The sequence below is a fragment of the Oncorhynchus mykiss genome, chromosome 17 (assembly GCF_057628025.1).
Source record: "Oncorhynchus mykiss isolate SJ-2025 chromosome 17, ASM5762802v1, whole genome shotgun sequence".
Classification (NCBI taxonomy): domain Eukaryota; kingdom Metazoa; phylum Chordata; class Actinopteri; order Salmoniformes; family Salmonidae; genus Oncorhynchus; species Oncorhynchus mykiss.
The window spans coordinates 24,852,095-24,873,241 of NC_143038.1; the positions used below are offsets into that span (position 1 = coordinate 24,852,095).

Consider the following 21,147-nt stretch of genomic DNA (forward strand, 5'->3'; position numbering starts at 1 on the left):
TTTACGGTGAAAGCATACCTTACGATTATTTGAGAACATAGCCCAGTTGACAAATCATTACAAACAGTAACCAGCCAAGTAGAAGAGTTACACAAGTCAGAAATAGAGCGAATTAATCACTTACCTTTGATCTTCATATGATTGCACTCAGAAGACATTCATTCAATAAATGTTCCTTTTGTTCGATAAAGTCTCTATATCCGAAAACGCGAACAAAACTGAGGTTTTCTTCAGTAATCCACAGGCTCAAACGCAGTCACAACAGGCAGACGACAAATCCAAATTGTATCCGTAAAGTTCATAGAAACATGTCAAATGATGTTTATATTCAATCCTCGGGTTGTTTTTAGCCTAAATGATCTATAATGTTTCAACCGGACAATAACGTCTTCAATATAAAAGGTAAACAAGAAAGGCACTCTCTCGGTCGCGCGAATGAAAAAGCTCTGACACGGCAGGATCCACTCATTCAGACTGCTCTTACTCCTTCATTTTTCAGAGTACAAGCCTGAAACAATTTCTAAAGACTTGACATCTAGTGGAAGGCATAGAAACTGCAATTTGAGTCCTAAGTAAATGGATACTGTAATGGCATTGAATAGAAAACTACACACACAAAGATCCTACTTCCTGAAAGGATTTTTCTCAGGTTTTCGCCTGCCAAATCATTTCTGTTATACTCAGACATTTTACATTTTTTTTGAAACTTTAGTTTTCTATCAAAATCTACTAATTATATGCATATCCTATCTTCTGTGCCTGAGTAGAAAGCAGTTTAATTTGGGCATGCTTTTCATCCAAAATTCCAAATGCTGACCCCCCCCCCCCCCCCCCCACCCTAGAGAAGTTAATCGGCCATTCCGCCTTCTCAGAAGAGTGGAGGCTGTTATAGCAGCAAAGGGGGGACCAAATCCATATTAATGCCCATGATTTTAGAATGAGATGTTCATTGGGCAGGTGTCCACGTTCATTTGGTCATGTATGTATGTGGTAAGGGGTAAAGTGACTAGGCAACAGGATCGACAGTAGCAGCAGTGTATGTGATAATTGTGTGTGTGTGTGTGTGTGGCGAATGTGTGCCGTGCTCGTCCGGCCTTTTCTGTAGTCTACGTTGAGGGAGAAGTTGTTGTCCTGGTACTCTGCCATGTCTAACGTTCCTATAGGCGGTATCATCGTCGTTGGTGATCAGGCCCACCAAAGCGCTGTGGCGGTCATGAAAATTTTATCCGACGGTTATTGTCATGCATAAGACTGACGGTATCACGGTAATTGATTTTAATTAACAAACATATTTAGCATCTCCAGGCCACTGACTTGTGCTTTTGGAACATTCAAATTTCCATTCACCAGGTTCAATGTAACAGCGATAGGTTTAGGCTAATACTTGATACTCAAATTTTCCATATACCCATCATGAGATTGCTGCAAGCTAGCCTATGAAAAATGTTCAACGTAGATGCACAAAGGTTGAGGAGAGAAATGAGGTGACACTATCTGGTTCGAATCCAGGCTGCATCACATCCATCCATGATTAGGAGTCCCATAGAGCGGCGCAAAATTGGCCCTGCGTCGACCGGGTTTGGCCGGGGTAGGCGGTCATTGTAAATAAGAATTTGTTCCTAACTGACTTGCCTAGATAAATAAATAAGAAATCACTGCACACCACATCAGCTGTATGTGACCAGGTAACAATTACTTTCCAGGCCAAACCATATCGTAACTGCTAAGCACCGCCTCCAGCGACGTCACCATATTAGCTAAAGTAACGTCATAGTCAGCATAGCTAATAGAACTAACGCCTTAGTAAACCCGATACAACGGGTTGTTAAACTTTTTCACCCTCGGACCCAAATTAGATATTCAGTTATTCCTGGGACCCAAGCTTATGAAAACATGCAACTATTCGTAAACATCAGTACATTTCATTGCCCTTATGCCAGCCTAAAACAAATGCAATGTAGACAAATAAATGAAATGTAATAATATAAATAGCTATTCATGTTTTATTTTTCCCCATTTTAAAAACACTTACATCAGTATAGGTTGGAACTGTTGCTGATACAATACATTTGAATACTGAATTGGAATAAACTGACCGATCACATCTCACAGAAAAACCCCACACAGTCCTAATGAGAGGTGTGTGTGTGTGTGTGTGTGGCTGGTTGAAGTTTTCAACAAGCGTGTCTATTCTGGGCTCAGTTTTTAACACTGCACCCCTGAGGTTGTGCTCACCATTGAGTCTGTTTCCGTACTTGTACTTAAAAAAAACACCTGAGTTGAGAGCCCTGACTCACACAGGTATGTATGTGGTGCCATCAGAACATTACTGCTTTCTCAGTCAGGCAGGAGACCGCTTCTTGCTGTAAATGCGGAACCCAGAACTGTGTGCGTGGTTTGCCTCAAAAAGCATCTTGCTTCAATAGATAGAGCTGTAAGAAGACTGATGGTAAAACAAGTAGAACTACCAGAGACGAAAGAGGATGAACAGAAGGAAAAAGAAGCCTGGCTAGCCCTTCTCCGAGCGGAACCCTTTCATGGGGCCCCCTGGTATCCACCACTGCCGAATCCTCCACCAGCAGACGAAGTTGGTGGAGTCCCAGCCCTTCACAACCAATTTGGGGGTGGCCAGGTGTCTGGTGGGAGATTTAGGAGCTGGAATGGAAGATAGACTACCAGCAAAACAAATGGAGCAGAAGAGGGAGGGTGAAGAAGAAGCACTAGAGGACCTCAAGAGAACTGGAGAAATGTAACAAAAGAGAAGAGAAAGTAGAAATACAAGAAGCACATTTAGGAGCGCAAGCAGCAGGAAGGATGTCCGTGAAGAAGAAAGTAGCCAAGATGAAATGAGCAGCAGGGAGGCTGTCCGTGAAGAAGAAAGTAGCCAAGATGAAACGAACAGCATGTCCGTGAAGAAGAAAGTACGAAACGTTCTTGCGGCTTCAAGTTCGGTAGCCATACCCGCGCGATCAGGTTGCGCGTATGGTTTCAAATTGAGTAGGCTATACATGAGCCTCCATTGTAAAATAAGAATTTGTTCTTAACTGACTTGCCTAGTTAAATAAAGGTGGGAAAAAGTTCAATAATTGGAGGAGAAGTACGGGACAGTTATTTTTCCAAGGAAATGTATTTCCTAAATAGGCCTATGATTAGGCTACAGTTTACAATATTGCCTAGAAAGGCCTAAATATTGATCACCCATATTTCTCCGTCTGTAATTCTTCCCACTCCTAAAAGGTAGGCTATAAAAATAGCTCAAGAGAAAGTGCAATTGCAACTCTGCTCTCTTCAAACTACATTTAGCATATTGGCTGATCTAGCCCAGTGAAGGATGTAAGTGCTATGCAATAACGAGGCTGGTCAACTAAATACTCTTGACTGTTGGGTTGAGCCCTGACACAAAGAATACCAAGATATTTTATATGGCATAGATGCACCCCCTTAGTCTACATGACAAACAGATGTGCGGATTGGATCACTTGATATGACAAAGGAGTATTCCCCCAGCCAGATAGCATTTGCTATGAAATAAATGAATAATTCACAGCGGACAGTATCTGTTGTGAAGACTTCTCATTGTAAGGAATCCAGGGTTTGGCCCCGAAAACGAAGTTCCTCTCAACCCGAGCCATCTCTCCCTGTTACCTTCCAGTCAGGCTGGAGCAATCTCCCTCGCATGGATGGAATGTGGCTTGTTAGGTTTATCACCTAAGTCATCTTAAATTTACTGTCAGTGTTAACACAGACACATGAGAGTTCTAAGAACCCTATTCTATTACATAAAACAACCATTTGATGCAATAACAGTATTATAACAATCTTGATTTTGGTAGCAGCAAACCTATTTACATCTCTTATGACTAAAAAGAGCTTCTGGATATCAGAACAGCGATTACTCACCTCGAACTGGATGAATATTTTTTTCCTTTAATGAGTCTGACGCAAAGTATATACTGCTTCTCCGAGACCAAATCCCCTTCATTCGCATGAAGAAAAGACAAATACAGGGGGCGGAGATCAGGCTGCCTTGTGAGAATTCTTCGGCGAGTGGGTAACCCACCTCTACCACCCGTTCTATTTTCACTGGAAAATAAAATGGATCTCCGTTCAAGGTTATCCTACCAACATTAAGAGTTATAATATCTTATTTTTGGCAGAACGACAACACGGATCATATAGAGATGGCTGGGTTTTCCGTGCGTCAGCAGGACAGAACAGCTACGTCTGGTAAGACGAGGGGTGGGGGTGTGTCTTTGTCAATAACAGCTGGTGCGCAATGTCTAATATTAAAGAAGTCTCAAGGTATTGCTTGCCTGAGGTAGAGTACCTCGTGATAAGCTGTAGACCACACTATTTGCATTATTTGTACTTTGGACCACCTATAATCCACACAGAGACAAATACAAAGCTCTCCCTCCATTTGGAAAATCTGACCATAATTCTTGCTTTTAAAAGCAAAAATTAAAGCAGGAAGTACCAATGACTCACTCAATACGGAAGTGGTTCGATGACACGGATGCTACGCTACAGGACTGTTTTGCTAGTATAGACTAGACAATTTTCCGGGATTCATTCAATGGCATGGAGGAGTATACCGCCTCAGTCACCGGGCTTCATCAATAAGTGGATTGGCGACATCGTCCCCACAGTGACTGTGCGTACATATCCCAACCAGAAGCCATGGATTACAGGCAACATCCACACCGAGCTAAAGGCTAGAGCTGCCGCTTTCAAGGAGCTGGACACTAAACCCGGATGTTTATAAGAAATCACGCTATGCCCTCAGACGAACCATCACACAGGCGATGCATAAACACAGGACTAATATTCAATCCTACTACACCGGCTCTGACGCTCGTCAGATGTGGCAGGGGTTGCAAACTATTACTTACTACAAAGGGAAAGCCAGCCGCGTGCTGCCCAGTGGCGTGATCCTACCAGACGAGCTAAATGCCTTTTTATGCTCGCTTCGAGGCAAGCAACACTGAATAGCCACTTTACCCCTACGTACAACTTACCTCTACTAACCTGTATCCCCGCACATTGACTCTGTACCGGTAACCCCTGTATATAGCCTCGTTATTGTTACTTTTTATTTGAATTTTTACTTTAGTTTTAGTAAATATTTTCTTATCTCTATTTCTTGAATTGCATTGTTGGTTAAGGGCTTTTTCCGTATTTTCCCAAATGGCCTATTGTTTGTTCATGAAGATGTTTTCTGTTTTACTATACAGTTGGACCGCACAGAGCAGGTGAAAAACTGCCAGGACCCCGAGTTCTCCAAGAAGCTGCTCCTGGACTACCACTTTGAGAAGGTGCAGAAGTTGAAGCTGGGTGTCTATGACATAGACAACAAGTCTGTCGATCTGAAGGATGATGACTTCCTGGGGGGGTTTGAGTGCACGCTGGGACAGGTGAGGATCTAAGAATGTGTGGACCAATTAGTCCGCATCCTTATTATACATAGTGTACATTTTCTTTTCTTAAGTGTAAACTTAACCCAATGTTGTTATAGAATTTCTAACACGAATGATGGTGTCTCCAACAACCAACCATTTTGCCTTTCAGATTGTGTCCAGCAAGAAGATTACCAGACCTCTACAACTGAAGAAGGGGAAGCCTGCAGGCAAAGGCACCATTACTGTAAGTATTTAACTGGCTGTGTAAATGTTGTGATAACAAACATAAGGCTAATGCAAACATTGTCTTGAGATATTCAAATGAATTCTCTCATTTGTGATAAATTGTGTGTTTTATAGATTACTGCTGAGGAGATAAAGGATAACAGGGCCATAGTGCTGGAGGTGGAGGCTAAAGGCCTGGATAAGAAGGTACAATCGAGGCACTTCAGTGCAGTCTTTTCAAATGGAAAGTGGCCTACTTTATTAAGATGTAATAAACAGTTCTGAATTCTCTCCCGCCCATTATTTATTCCCCAGTGCTCATGGTTGTCTCTATTGCAGGACTTGTTTGGGAAATCTGATCCATTCCTAGAATTCTTTAAGCAAGGAGATGATGGCAAGTGGCAGCTGGTTCACAGAACAGAGGTACTTATCACCATATTTCTTTGGGGTAGCTGCAACCCAATATGTGGAACAGAGACTGGGTATGTCAAAAAGAAAGTAGGCTTATTGAAAGCGCACATGTAATTGGTTTCTGTCAGTTCTTGCCAGCGAGTGCAGAGATTCGGGCAGACAAGGCTGTAGAGAGGAAGGCTCATCAAAGTTGGTGAAACTCAGAACTAAAATCACTCATACATTGGAAAAACATTGCATGTATCTTAACATCTTAATGTGTTGTGAACATTTGACATCTATCGTGTTTAATTGCGGTTGTGTGGGCTACCGAGGGCAAGGTGAAATATTAAACTTGTCGATGTCCAGTTTCTAAACCCCAATAGCAAGCGTGCTCAAGGGCCGACTTAAGCGTTTGCCTGCCCGGCTACACGTTTGTTGACGAGCTGGTGACAACCAATTTACGAAGTGAGCAGGCAGAAATGGCCTACAGCAGGATTTTTCAATTCCGCAGAATACTGGTTATAAATTGTCATGTTTTGCTTTCATAAAAAGGTTTAGTTGTGTATGTGATTAAAAACTGATTTAGTAGTTATCCTCCATGAATTTCCTCAAGGACACAGAACAAAATAGGCTACTTCACGCGCATTTCGCCACCCATGTTTCTTTAAAAAGGCCCGCTTCTTTGCACAAGCCCACCACTACTCTGAGACCAGTCCAGAATACAGCTACCTCATTTTTTATAATTCATTCTGTCTGTTGAAGTTGTTTTCACCAGAACAGCATGTTTGAAACTTTCTCTAATAAAGTAGTATTTGTTTAATGGAGAGCGTATCGTGCCTGACCTTATTTGTCTGTATTGTTATTTTGGCATGGTTGCAATTGTAATTTTTATTTGTTGTGACTTGTTGCTCTCAGCCATTTGTGACCCATTTCAGGAAACTAGGTGTATGTCACTACTTCACAAAGCTGTTTGAACATAAACATTTTTCTTTTTTATTATCACAATTTGTTTTTGGCAGAAAAACGTGAACTTTCATGTATCTTAATAACAAACTTGTATTCCATCTGTAAATACGAATACAATTGTTCAATTACGAGTCTAGTTGGTTTAGCCAAAGAAAAAGTCAGCAACCTTCCCACTAGCCATGAGTGAGCTGGACATGCCGAGAGATGATTTTGGATTGGTTTGCCATATAGCGCGCCTCTGAACTAGTCAGTATGTCTAGGTAATCCTGTCTAAACGCATCTTTTTATTCAGTTACCAATTTAATTTTAATTAAATTAGTTGACTCTTCACATGGGATGATTTCACTGAACAACGAAAGAAAGGGAATATTGAGTGATCCCCCAATTATCCATCGCATCTCCCAAAAACATTTTCAATATACATCTGTAAAATGATAGAGGAAGACAACCAAAGCTTCAGTTTCTAGACTCAGGCTTCAATGTCTTCTCCCTGGAGATCCTCAATGTCCACCTCTTGAACATCAGACTGAGGCCTCATCTTCACTGTCACTTTCCAACCTTTTTGAGCCTGACAGCGAGACATCCTCAACAAGCCTAAAATTTGCCCGGGTGGAAACCAATTTTTCAACCCTTGTATTGGTCAGCCTGTTGCGTGCTTTGGTGTGTGTGTGTTCCCAAACAAGGACCAGTTGCGCTCTAAGGTTGCTGATGTTGGTGGGATTTGAAGGATGATTGAGGCAACAGGGGAAAGAATCTCAGATCCACTAAGTTCCTTCCACCAGGTAGCAGATGAGATATGTTGGCACGACTGCCATATTGCATCTCCATCCCAAAGCCCTTGCTTGGACGTGTACTTCGCCAGACTGCCAAGAACCTTGCCCTTATCCAGGCCATGGTGGCGAGACACGGTAGTGATAACACCATAGGACGTGTTAATCTCTGCACCAGACAGGATGCTCTTGCCTGCATACTTGGGGTCCAACATGTACGCTGAGGCGTGTATGAGCTTCAGGCAGAAGTCTTCCCGCTTTTTGATATATTTCAGAACTGCAGTTTACTCTGCTTGGAGCAACAGTGAAGTGGGCAGGGCAGTAGGATTTCTTCTCTTACATCTGCTAGCAGAGTCTGAACATCAGACCGGATGGCATTGTCTCCCTCAAGCCGTGCAATGGCTACTGCTATAGGTTTCAGGCTGCTTACCACTCTCCCAAAATACATCATCCAGAAGGATCCTCTTGATGGGGCTGTCCAAATCGTCAGACTGTGATATGGCCATTTCTTGCAGAGACTCCTTCCCCTCCAGGAGACTGTCAAAGATGATGACAACACCACCACAACGGGTGTTGCTGGGCAGCTTCAATGTGGTGGTCGTCTTCTCACTTTGCTTGGGGAGGTAGTTTGCTGCTAACTTGATGACCCTTCACATACCTAACCATTTCCTTGGTTCTCTTGTAGAGTGCATCCATTGTTTTCAGTGCCATGATGTACTTGAGGAGCATATTCAATGCATGAGCAGCACAACCAATGGGTGTGATGTGATGGTAGGACTCCTCCACTTTAGACCAAGCAGCCTTCATGTTTGCAGCATTGTCTGTCACCAGTGCAAATACCTTCTGTGGTCCAAGGTCATTGACTGCCTTCAGCTCATCTGCAATGTAGAGACCGGTGTGTCTGTCCCGTGTCTGTGCTCTTGTAGAATACTGGTTGAGGGGTGGAGTTGATGTAGTTCATTATTCCTTGCCCACGAACATTCAACCACCCATCAGAGATGATTGCAATACAGTCTGCTTTCTCTATGATTTGCTTGACCTTCACTTGAACTCTGCATCCAGCAAATGAGCATACACCCCTCTGGTTGGAGGGGTGTATGCTGGGCGAAGAACATTCAGAAATCTCTTCCAATACACATTGCCTGTGAGCATCAAAGGTGAACCAGTTGCATACACAGTTTGAGCAAAACATTCATCAGCCTTTCTCTGACTACGTCCCTCCGTTGAGTCAAAACAACTTCGAATTCCAGGAGTACCATGAGCTGTTGCTATCTAAGGTGTATTCATCATTTTTCCCTCGACTAGAAGTAGAGGGACTTTTGTCAGAGGTTGCTTGTGAGCACCGAGGGAACTTATGGCACTTGGCCAGATGATTCTGCATCTTTGTTGCATTCTTCACATGCTTTGGCACATTCTCAAATGTACACAGCTTTTCATTCTACATTCGCTGCAGTGAAATGTCTCCACATCAGATTGTGCCCGTGGCATTTTCCTGTAAAGATTAGAAAACAATGAGTTAAAAAAAAAACGAATACAATTCCATGTACAGATAAATAGTTAAGCAGTTAGATTTAAACAGCTCTTTTGTAAGGTAAATGTTTTAAAATGAAACTTGTATGGAAACAGGTGAATTTAACACTCCTCAGTTAGCAGGCTCAAGCAAGCTAAAACCCACATGGTAGCAAAAACTAACTAGCAGAAAGTGTTAAGTTAGAAATGATTTAAACACTTTTCTGTAGGCTACTCTTTACTAGTTAACAAAAATATATGTATGTCATGAAATATATACATCCCACCCATTTATTGTAATCAAAACTTACCAGAAAGCATGTAGTCCTTGGCTCAGACAGGGTAGTGTGGGCTTAAAGCATCTCATTAGTGTGCAAGATCTTGAGAATCAGCTGTACATGTGATGGAAGAGTGCACTGCACATGTGATGGAAGAATGCACTGTGCATGCAGAGGGTTGCAATTCCATTGAATTGGGGATGGTTTAACTAAAATATGCCACAAGACCTAGAATAGCCTTATGTGTGTCCCACAAAAAAGGTTCACTGTTTAAGCTAACTTTTGACGAATTTAAGCAACATTTCCGGAAAGTTTTCCCAAGCATTGCAACCCAAGTCTCTTATATCCAATGTAAAAATAAATACAACTACACATTGTTACATAAGACCAATTTTGAGCCGTCGGTCACATTTGAATTTTTTTACATTCTCTTTGTATTTATTTTTTTAGGTTGTCAAGAATAATCTGAGTCCGTCATGGAAGAAATTCACTGTGGCTCTGCAAACATTCTGCAACTGTGACATGAGCAAACCAATCAAGGTATGAATAGCTGAAAGACCATGGCATTTGACAGACCTGCACTAGCATGTAGAGAACTTTCAGAGCTTGTGGTGTCCTATAGAACCTGTTGAATTCGATATTGTGACTACAAAACAGTTGTTTTGTCTTGATATAACCTACAGCCCTATTGTTATAGTATCTCTGACCTACTGTAACCCCAGGGCTTACCTATGTGTCTGTTACTGGCAGGTCACTTGTTACGATAAGGACGAAGACACCAGTTCAGATATGATAGGCGAGTTTACTTGCACTACCCGCCAGCTTTTGGATGCTAAAGACCGTGCGGTGAGCCAAAGAGAACACCTCTGTCCTTTTGTCTCAAACTCCCTCTCTCCTGTCCCCCTTCCCCAGGTCCACTGCTCTGATTATGATAGTGATGGCTCGCATGACCTTATCGGTGTTTTCCAAACTAATGTGTCTGAGCTGCAGAAAGCTGCCCATGGTTCACCGGTGAGACCATGTATTTTTCTTCTAGCACTTTTACTTTTTGCTTACCTTACCATTAAGCTTCTGTCTCTCTATTGGTCCCACTTGACATTAAATTGTAAAGATACCATGTTGCATGAATTAAAAGTTTTGGGTAATTAATTGTATCCCACTACACAGTAACTTCACTAATTACTCATGTTTTTTTTGCCAGTTTCTGATTACAATTGAATCATTGTTCTGTGCCTTTACAGTATAGATACACATGTAGTTAATATATAATGTATATGGTAAGAGCTGAGCAGCTTAATGTAAATTGTTTCTGCCTATCTAATCATGGTGATAGTTTTGTATTTGAGGAAGTTGTGTATATTGTCCATTGTGATCAGGTGGAGTTTGACTGTATCCATCCAGAGAAGAAGAAGAAGAAGAAGAGTTACAAAAACTCTGGAGTAATCAGTGTCAAGAGCTGCCAGGTAGGTTATAATTAATTATACAGAACAAAAATATAAAATGCAACAATTTCAACGATTTTACTGAGTTACAGTTCATAAATTGAAATCAGTCCATTTTAAATAAATTAATTAGACCTTAATCTATAGATTTCACATGGGTGGTCCTTTTCCCAAGTGGGTGGGTCTATGCCCACCCATGTGAAAACCATAGATTACGGACTAATTCATTTATTTCAATTGACTGGTTTCCACCCACTGGGGTGCCAGCCTCAGCCAATTAGACCATCCCGCAAGTGAGGCCAGATGTGGAGGTTGTGGGCTGGCGTGGTTGCACGTGGTCTGCGGTTGGACATACTGCCAAATTTTCTAAAACAACAGAGATGGCTTATGATAAAAAAATGAACATTCAATTCTCTGACAACAGCTCTGGTGGACATTCCTGTAATCAGCATGCCCAACTGTGCGCTCCCTCAACTTGAGACATCTGCAGCATTGTCTTGTGACACAACTGCACATTTTAGTGTCCTTTTATTATCCCCAGCACAAGGTGCACCTGTGTAATGATCATGCTGTTTAACCAGCATCTTGATTGGCAAAGGAGAATCTCACTAAAGGGATATAAACACATTTGTGCACAAAATTTAAGAGAAATATGCTTATTTTTTTGCATATGGAACATTTCTGGGATCTTATTTCAGCTCATGAAACATGGGACCAACACTTTAAATGTTGAGTTTATATTTTTGTTCAGTACAATTGCACAGTAGCTTATACCCTTAGATTTTACCCTATTTTTAAAAGTTGATACTTCTAAAGCAAATTGTAATTTCCCCCTAGATACAGGCACAGTACACATTCCTGGACTATGTCATGGGAGGTTGCCAAATAAATTTTACGGTAAGTGCAGGCTCTTCAGATACAATCAGAAGTAAGGGGTTGAAGTTTTGTTTATTAGCGCATGTCTAAAACTCAAGCAATATCTTTGATGGATTGAAAATGTGTGATGTGGTTATCCCACCTAGCTATCTTAAGATGAATGCACTAACTAAATCGCTCTGAAATAAGAGTCTGCTAAATGACTTTAAATGTCAAATTGTAAATGGCTGAGGGATGGGGCTGGAGAAATGTAACCACACTCAAAATAGACAGTACAGATTTTACAGCAATTACAAACAATTGAGTAAAACAAGCTTATATTTGCAGTTCTGATGTGGCACGGCAAATAGACTAAGCTCATGAGGCATTTACAAGTTCTTTTAAGAATCAATGGCTAGATCTATAAAATTCCAACATTTGATGTACCATTCCCGGAATGCTTCTTTTAAATGAGTCTTTTATTCAAGCTTTTTGTACCAATATGGACCATCACTCATGGTTCCTATATTTTTCTAAGGTGGGCATTGACTTCACTGGGTCAAACGGCGACCCTCGCTCTCCACAGTCCCTGCATTACCTGAGTCCTGACGGTCTGAACCAGTACCTGTCGGCCACCTGGTCAGTGGGCCTTGTTGTCCAGGACTATGACACGTAAGAACTTTCTGCTCAGTAGAACGCTGAAGAGGGAGAGACCATGAGTAGATGTCTTCCCCCCCCCCCCCCCCCCCCCACCTCATTTTTAAAATAAATTATCTGGTTTAACGAATATGGTGGGTACGCTCTCCAGCCCATGCTGACACCAGTTCAATGCTGTTAAATTTATGAGAGGAAGATGGAACTGCACATTTTAGGGGGAGAGGCAAAGGGAATCTGAATACAGCAACTGAGATGAATAAGAGCACATGTCTTGACTTCCTGGTTGGGCAGATTTAGGTCATGGAAATGTTTAGCCTTAATGATCCTTACCAAATTGTTATTTCTATAAAGGCGTGGACCTAAATGGACTAACATGGCAGGTTTGGCCTATTACTCTGTGATTCTCTTCTATTGAGACGTGGACAACATCCCTCCATTGTTTTCATGGTAATTGTGATAGTCTACTCAAATCAAGTTTTATGCGCTTCCTCAGTGACAAACTCTTCCCTGCCTTTGGATTTGGAGCTCAAGTGCCCCCAGACTTCAAGGTTAGATACAAACATTTGTTTTAAAGCATCATGGGTAAATATTTCAGGAAAACACGTTTTATAAGTTAGTAAATTGTTGTGTTATTAACCCTGCAGGTATCCCATGAATTTGCACTGAACTTCAACCCAAGTAATCCTTACTGTCAAGGTAAATATTTCCTTTCTGTGAAGTGTGTATGTTAATATAATCCACGTCCATCAGCATGACTATCACCTCATGTTTATTAATCCAACCTGTTTAGATTAAATGAAACCATACTCTGCCTGTTGTTGGCCTAAATGTACAATGATTTATTCATTCATTTATTTGCCATTTTAAACATATAAACCTACAGCGGCCATACTCAACACGGACCGAATAACACGGACTGTATTTTCAACTCAGTCAACCTAATGTGACGATTTAGTTCTTAGAACCGTGGTTATGTGTGTAACCTCCAATATCAAATTGTATTTGTCACATGCGCCGACTACAACAGGTAGACCTTACTGTGAAATGCTTGCTTACATGCCCTTAACCAACAATGCAGTTTTAAGAAAAATACCTTAAAAAAAAAAGAAAACAAAGAGCAGCAGTAAAATAACAATAGCAAGGCTATGTACAGGGGTTACCGGTACAGAGTCAATGTGCGGGGGCACCGGTTAGTCGAGGTAATATGTACATGTAGGTAGAGTTATTAACGTGACTGCATAGATGATAAACAGAGCGGGCGGGGGCACACAATGCAAATAGTCTAGGTAGCCATAGTCTGGGTAGCCATTTGATTAGATGTTCAGGAGTCTTATGGCTTGGTGGTAGAAGCTGTTTATAGAAGCCTCTTAGACCTAGACTTGGTGCTCCGGTGCCGCTTGCCATGCGTTAGCAGAGAGAACAGCCTATGACTAGGGTGGCTGGAGTCTTTGACAATTTCTAGGGCCTTCATCTGACACTGCCTGTTTCGTGGAAATGTCCTGTATTTACCAAATCATGAGAGCAAACCACATACAAGTCAGAGTTATCACAAAGTCCATTTTTAATTATATGAGCTCCATCACAACCCTGTGACTCTCAGATCAATTCAGTGTCTATAAATGAATTCTCTGAGAGTCCCTTACACATTGCAACTGAGATCCTTTTATAGCAAAGACACACACAGCCAGACAGCATTGGCCATAATTTATCGTTCAGCTTTGTCTCCTAAACTATGTTATTTTCTCAAACTCAGAACCTAAACAAATCCTCACATCAACAGGCATATATCAAATCCATCCTATCTTGACAAGATCACAGAGACACATTGACTGGCACACAGACATTGTGGAGCCAAGAGATACACGCTTGACCTCTCCCCTCTCTCCGGCCCAAGTAACTTAGTCTTGACAGAGAACAGATACTGCAGCCCCGCCACAGTATTATTACAAAAATAAACATTCTGATGAGAAGTAACTTACAAACATATGATGAATATAAAACATCTTACCTATGTTACCAACTAATTTGGATTATTCCCCAACACCTGGTATAGAGGTCCTGGATGGCAGGAAGCTTGGCCCCAGTGATGTACTGGGCCGTACGCACTACCTTCTGTGGTGCCTTGCGGTCGGAGGCCGAGCAGTTGACATACTAGGCAGTGATGCAACCCATCAGGATGCTCTCAATGGTGCAGATGTAGAACCTTTTGAGGATCTGAGGACCCATGCCAAATCTTTTCAGTCTCCTGAGGGGGAATGGGTTTTTTTGTGCCCTTTTCACGACTGTCTTGGTGTACTTTGACCATGTTAGTTTGTTGGTGATGTTGACACAAGGAACTCTTAACCTGCTCCACCACAGCCCTGTCGATGAGAATGGGGGCGTGCTCTGTCCTCCTTTTCCTGTAGTCCGCAATCATCTCCTTTTGTCTTGATAACGTTGAGGGAGAGGTTGTTTACCTGGCACCACATGGCCAGGTCTCTGACCTCCTCCCTATAGGCTCTCATCGTTATCGGTGATCAAGCCTACCACTGTTATGTCAGGTCTCTGACCTGGCTGTCTCGTCGTTGTCAGTGATCAGTCCTACCACTTGTCATCTGCAAATGTAATGATGGTGTTGGAGTCGTGCCTGGCCGTCCAGTCATGAGTGAACAGGGAGTACAGGAGGGAACTGAGCACGCACCCCTGAGGGGCCCCCGTGTTGAGGATCAGCCTGGCGGATGTGTTGTTACCTACCCTTACCACCTGGGGGTGGCCCGTCAGGAAGTCCAGGGTCCAGTTGCAGAGGGAGGTGTTTAGTCCCAGGGTCCTTAGATAGTGATGAGCTTTGAGGGCACTATGGTGTTGAACGCTGAGCTGTAGTCAATGAATAGTGTTCTCACATAGGTGTTCCTTTTGACCAGGTGTGAAAGGGCAATTTGGCGTGCAATAGAGATTGCATCATCGATAGATCTGTTGGGGCGGTATGCAAATTGGAGTGGGTCTAGGGTTTTGGGAATAATGGTGTTAATGTGAGCCATGTCCAGCCTTTCAAAGCACTTCATGGCTACAGACGTGAGTGCTACGGGTCGGTAGTCATTTAGGCAGGTTCTTGGGCACAGGAACTAGGGTGGCGTTATGACATTGCCCTCTTTGGGTACAGCGAGCACTACCCTCCCTCTGCACCAGCACTTTTCTATGCACAATCCCCCTACCCCCTGTCTCCTACACCCAGGCTGCTGTGGTCAGAGAGGTTGTAAATTCCTGGAGGAGATTATCTCCTCATGGCCACAGTATAGAGATTTTGGACTGTTTAACCTCTCTAGGGTATGTGGCCAACATGAGATTGCAGAGCGCCAAATTCAAATACAGAAATACTCATTGTAAAAATTCAGAAAGCAAAACATTTGACATCAGTTTAAAGATTAACGATGGAGTAAAATACTTGTATGGTTGAGGAATTTTAATTGAGATTTCTGTTGTTTTGAATTTGGCGCCCTGCTATTTCACTGGCTGTTGGCGAGGTGGGACGCTAGCGTCCCGAACGATCCCAGAGAGGTTAATAATTAATGTTGTACTAAAATCGCAGTAGCCTAATGTACAAATTCCTGCACTGTAAGGCACATTTTCAAAATCAAAATAGTTTTGTTTTTAATTAATTGAAATATTTAATTAGTCTCATTTGATGCATTGACCAGTATTCCTCAACATTTTATGCAAAAACATGTAACCCAAGTCATAAAATGTTCGATAAATTACAATATCAATCCAGACTGTTGCCGCCTAGGAAATGTGTGATTGAACTTTCCCCAATAGTATTTGAGTATCACTGACCTACCTACACCAGTTCAAGCTCAAACTGGCCCTGTGTGTTTAATATGTTGCAGGAGTCCAGGGGATTGTGGAGGCCTACCGCATGGCCCTACCTCAGGTGAAGCTCTACGGTCCCACCAACTTCTCCCCCATAATCAACCACGTGGCAGGCATCGCGTCAGGGGCGGCACAGCAGAACAACGCATCGGTGAGTCTAGACCACATGCATCACCTCTTCCCCTCCATCTCATTAAAGGTTATCTTCACCTTTTCAGCTTACCTTTAAAATAGACCATAACAATATAAAACATGAGACTTGTATAGCGCTTTTCAAGGACCCAAAGTCGCTTTGCAATTGTACAAATTAAACAAGAAAACACCAGACTAAACAAAAACATGAATAAAGAGGGGTGGGCTCCAGGAAGGGAATGTGAGGCTGCCTGAGAGTCCGGCCCATTCATCATCCACAAAGGATACGACAGCTGGCTCTGGTTCATTGGGCCCCACCCCCCTTCGATCCTTGAGGGGTTTGCAAAACCAGTCAAGGCGACAGAATGGCCGGACCTCCTCCGCCATTGCACCAGCTGTTGTCATTGGCAGCTCTATTGGCCCACGAGTGTGAAAGATTCAGCAGGCTACTGGCATTACACACTTGGCTAAAATATTACTGTAGCTCTGTTGAAATCACTCTTTATAGATAACTTTGACACCTGGAAACAGAAGATGCTCTACAGCAGTGGTTCCCAAACTTTTTATAGTACCGTACCCCTTCAAACATTCAACCTCCAGTTGCGTACCCCCTCTATAGCACCAGGGTCCGCACACTCTCTCAAATGTTTTTTTTTGCCATCATTGTAAGTCTGCCACATACACTATATACAATGCATTTATTAAACATAAGAATGAGTTTTGTCACAACCTGGCTCGTGGGAAGTGACAAAGAGCTCTTATAGGACCAGGGCACTAATAATAATCAATAATTTTGCTCTTATTTAACCATCTTAAGTATAAAACTTTATTTGTTAATCGAAAATTGTGAATAACTCACCACAGGTTAATGAGAAGGGTGTGCTTGAAAAGATGCACATAACTGCAATGTTGTATTGGAGAGAGTCTGTCTTAAATCATTTTCCACACAGTCTGTGCCTGTATTTAGTTTTCATGCTAGTGATGGCTGAGATTCCACACTCGCATAGGTACGTGGTTGCAAAGGGCATCAGTGTCTTGCCACGGGAGGATACTCTTGAGCGCAGCCCAATCAAGAAATCTGGCAGTGGCTTCTGATTTCAATTACATTTTCACAAAACCGCTTGTTGCAATTTCGATGAGGCTCTCTTGTTCAGATATTGGTAAGTGGACTGGAGGCAGGGCATGAAAGGGATAACAAATCCAGTTTGTCATCCGTTTCGGGGAAAGTACCTGCATAATTGCGCACCCAACTCAAGTGCTTCGCTATTTCACATTTGACATTGTCTGTAAGCTTGTTCATTTGGACACAAAAAATCATACAATGATGGAAAGACCTGTGTTTTGTCCTTGTTAACTTCTTGATGCACCCATCCCGTTTAGCGGGATCATTTGTCAACATCCGCTGAATTGCAGAGCGCCAAATTAAATTACTAATAATATTTAAATTTCATGAAATCACAAGTGCAATGTAGCAAAACACAGCTTAGCTTGATGTTAATCCACCTGGCGTGTCAGATTTCAAAAAAGGTTTTTGGCGAAAGCATACCAAGCATTTATGTAAGGACATCTCTCTCAGCAGACAAAACATTACAAACAGCTAGCAGCAAAGTAGATTGGTCACGAAAAGCAATAAAATGAATCGCTTACCTCTTTGATCTTCGGATGTTTACACTCACGAGACTCCCAGTTACACAATAAATGTTCCTTTTGTATCATAAAGATAATTTTTATATCCAAAATACCTCCATTTGGTTGGCGCGCTATGTTCAGAAATCCACAGGCTCGAGCGGTCACGACCAGGCAGACAAATTCCAAATAGTATCCATAAAGTTCGTAGAAACATGTCAAATGTTTTTTTATAATTAATCCTCGGGTTGTTTTTACAATATATAATCGATAATATTTCAACCGGACTGTACCTTCTTCAATAGGAGAGAGAGAGAAAATGTCTGCTCCAAGCTGTTGCACATGCAAAACGCTGCTGGCACCCAGCCATACAATGACACGATGTGATCTTTCTCGCTCATTTTTTGAAATAAAGCCTGAAACTATGTCTAAAGACTGTTCACAACATGTGGAAGCCATAGGAAAAGGAATCTGGTTGATATCCCTTTAAATGGAGCAAAGGCAAGCAATGGAACAGAGAGTTTTCAGGAAAAACAGCACTTCCGGGTTGAATTTTCCTCAGGTTTTCACCTGCACTATCAGTTCTGTTATACTCACAGACAATATTTTGATAGATTTGGAAACTTTATTGTTTTCTATCCTAATCTGACAATTATATGGATATTCTGGGCCTGAGAAATAGGCCGTTTTTCATCCAAACATCAAAATACTGCCCCCTTCACTCAACAGGTTAATGAATACATCAAAACTATGAAATAACACAGTAACCAAAAAAGTGTTAAACAAATCAAATACATTTGAGATTCATCAAATTGCCACCCTTTGCCTTGATGACAGCTTGGCATTCTCTCAACCAGAGGTAGTCACCTGGAATGCATTTTAATTAAAAGGTGTGCCTTAACCTAATTTGTGGAATTTCTTTCCTTATTAATGTGTGTGATCCAATCACTTGTATTGTGACAAGGTAAGGTTGGTATACAGAAAATAGCACTATTTGGTGAAAGACCAAATCCATATTATGGCAAAAACAGATCACATTTTTATTTAACCTTTATTTAACTAGGAAATTAAGAAAAAATCCTATTTACAATGAAGGGTTACACAGGGCCAAACCTGGACGACGCTGGGTCAATTGTGCGCTGCCGTATGGGACTCCCAATCACGGCCAGTTGTGGTCGAACCAGGGTGTCTCTAGCGCTGAGATGCAGTGCCTTAGACTGCTGCGCCACTCGGGAGACGACACATAAGAAAAGAGAAATGACAGTCCATTACTTTTAACCTCTCTCTAAGGTACGTGGGACGGTAGCGTCCCACCTTGTCAACAGCCAGTGAAACTCCAGGGCGCCAAATTCAACACAACAGAAATCCCATTATTAAATATCCTCAAACGTACATGTATTTTACACCATTTCAAAAAGGCTTGACAACTAAAGCAAACCAAACGATTGTTAGGTGAGTGCCTATTCACAGAATAACACAGCCATTTTTCCAGCCAAAGAGATGATTCACAAAAAGCAGAAATATAGATCAAATTAATCACTAACCTTTGATCTTCATCAGATGACACTCATAGGACTTCATGTTACACAATGCATGCATGTTTTGTTCGGTAAAGTTCATATTTATATCCAAAAATCGGAGTTTACATTGGCGCATTGTGGTCAGAAATGCATTGTCTCAAACATCCGGTGAAAGTGCAGAGAGCCACATAAAAGGACAGAAATACTCAAACATTGATAAACTATACACGTATTTTAATGGAAATATAGATAAACTTCTCCTCAATGCAACCGCTGTGTCAGATTTCAAAAATGCTTTACGGCGAAAGCACACTTTGCGATTATGTTAGCTAGCCAGAGAAACGCATACAGCCATTTTCCAGCCAAGGAGTCAGAAATAGCATTAAAATTAATCACATACCTTTTGATGATCTTCATCTGGTGGCACTCAGGTCTCAATGTTAGACAATACATTTTTGTTTGTTTGATAATGTCCCTCTTTATGAGCAAAATCCTCCTTTTTGTTCGCGTTTTGTCCAGTAATCTGAATTCAGAAGGTGCGGGCGGGCACTAATTCCAGGACGAAAAGTGTTGTTTTTTTTAAGTACAATAAAAGTTAGTAGAAACATGCCAAACGATGTTTAAAATCCATCCTCCGGTTGTTTTTGTCATAAATAATGAATAATATTTAAACCGGACAAAAGCTTTGTCAATAGGAAAGGAGAAACAAGAAAGGCGCATTCACAATCAGGGCGCATGGCTGATGAATGGAAATTTCCACTGGTCACTGATTGAAAAATGAGGGAGATTCAGGCTTTTACCCTGAAAGTGCTGTAACAATGGTCACATGTAGAGGAAGGCACAGAGCCCGTGAACTGGGTCTTAAGTCTTTGTATGGTGGATAGGCTTTCAATGGAAAAACAGCCTTTCAAAATAATAGTACTTCCTGGTTGGATTTTCCTCAGGTTTTTGCCTGACATATCAGTTCTGTTATACTCAGACATTATTTAACAGTTTTGGAAAGTTTATAGTCTTTTCTATCTAAATCTACTAATTATATGCATATCCTATATTCTGGGACTGAGTAGCAGACAGTTTAATTTGGGCATGCTTTTCATCCAAAATTCCGAATGCTGCCCCCTACCCTAGTGAAGTTAAGACATGAAGGTCAGTCGATCTAAAAAATGAATGTTTCTTCAAGTGCAGTCGCAAAAACCATCAGGCACTGATGAAACTGGCTCTCATGAGGACCTCCACAGGAAAGGAAGACCGAGTTACCTCTGCTGCAAAGGATGTTAATTAGAGTTACCAGCCTCAGAAATTGGCAATTAACTGCACCTCAGGTTGCAGCCCAAATAAATGCTTCAGAGTTCAAGTAACAGACATCTCAACATCAATTGTTCAGAGGAGACTGCATGAATCAGGCCTTTATGGTCAAATTGCTGCAAAGAAACCATTACTATAGGACACAAATGAGAAGACTTGATTGGGCAAATAAACACAAGCAATGGACATTAGACTGGTGGAAATCTGTCCTTAAGTCTGAGTCC

At 41.8% G+C, this 21,147-nt stretch overlaps 1 protein-coding gene across 3 annotated transcripts in view; it reads left to right on the forward strand.

The window, feature by feature from the left end:
- cpne1 (copine I) overlaps positions 1–21,147 on the forward strand; it is a 40,948-nt gene that overhangs the window by 14,340 nt on the left and 5,461 nt on the right. The window contains exons 3-14 of one of the 3 annotated variants that reach the window (XM_090205135.1): positions 5,235–5,414; positions 5,569–5,643; positions 5,760–5,831; positions 5,964–6,047; positions 9,991–10,080; positions 10,291–10,551; positions 10,917–11,003; positions 11,820–11,879; positions 12,376–12,509; positions 12,988–13,042; positions 13,139–13,190; positions 16,358–16,491. In XM_090205135.1, the coding sequence (XP_090061261.1) occupies positions 5,235–5,414; positions 5,569–5,643; positions 5,760–5,831; positions 5,964–6,047; positions 9,991–10,080; positions 10,291–10,551; positions 10,917–11,003; positions 11,820–11,879; positions 12,376–12,509; positions 12,988–13,042; positions 13,139–13,190; positions 16,358–16,491 (1,284 nt within the window). The remainder of the gene's footprint in view (positions 1–5,234; positions 5,415–5,568; positions 5,644–5,759; positions 5,832–5,963; positions 6,048–9,990; positions 10,081–10,290; positions 10,552–10,916; positions 11,004–11,819; positions 11,880–12,375; positions 12,510–12,987; positions 13,043–13,138; positions 13,191–16,357; positions 16,492–21,147) is intronic. The other 2 variants (XM_021568363.3, XM_021568361.3) reach the window with 2 other exon arrangements.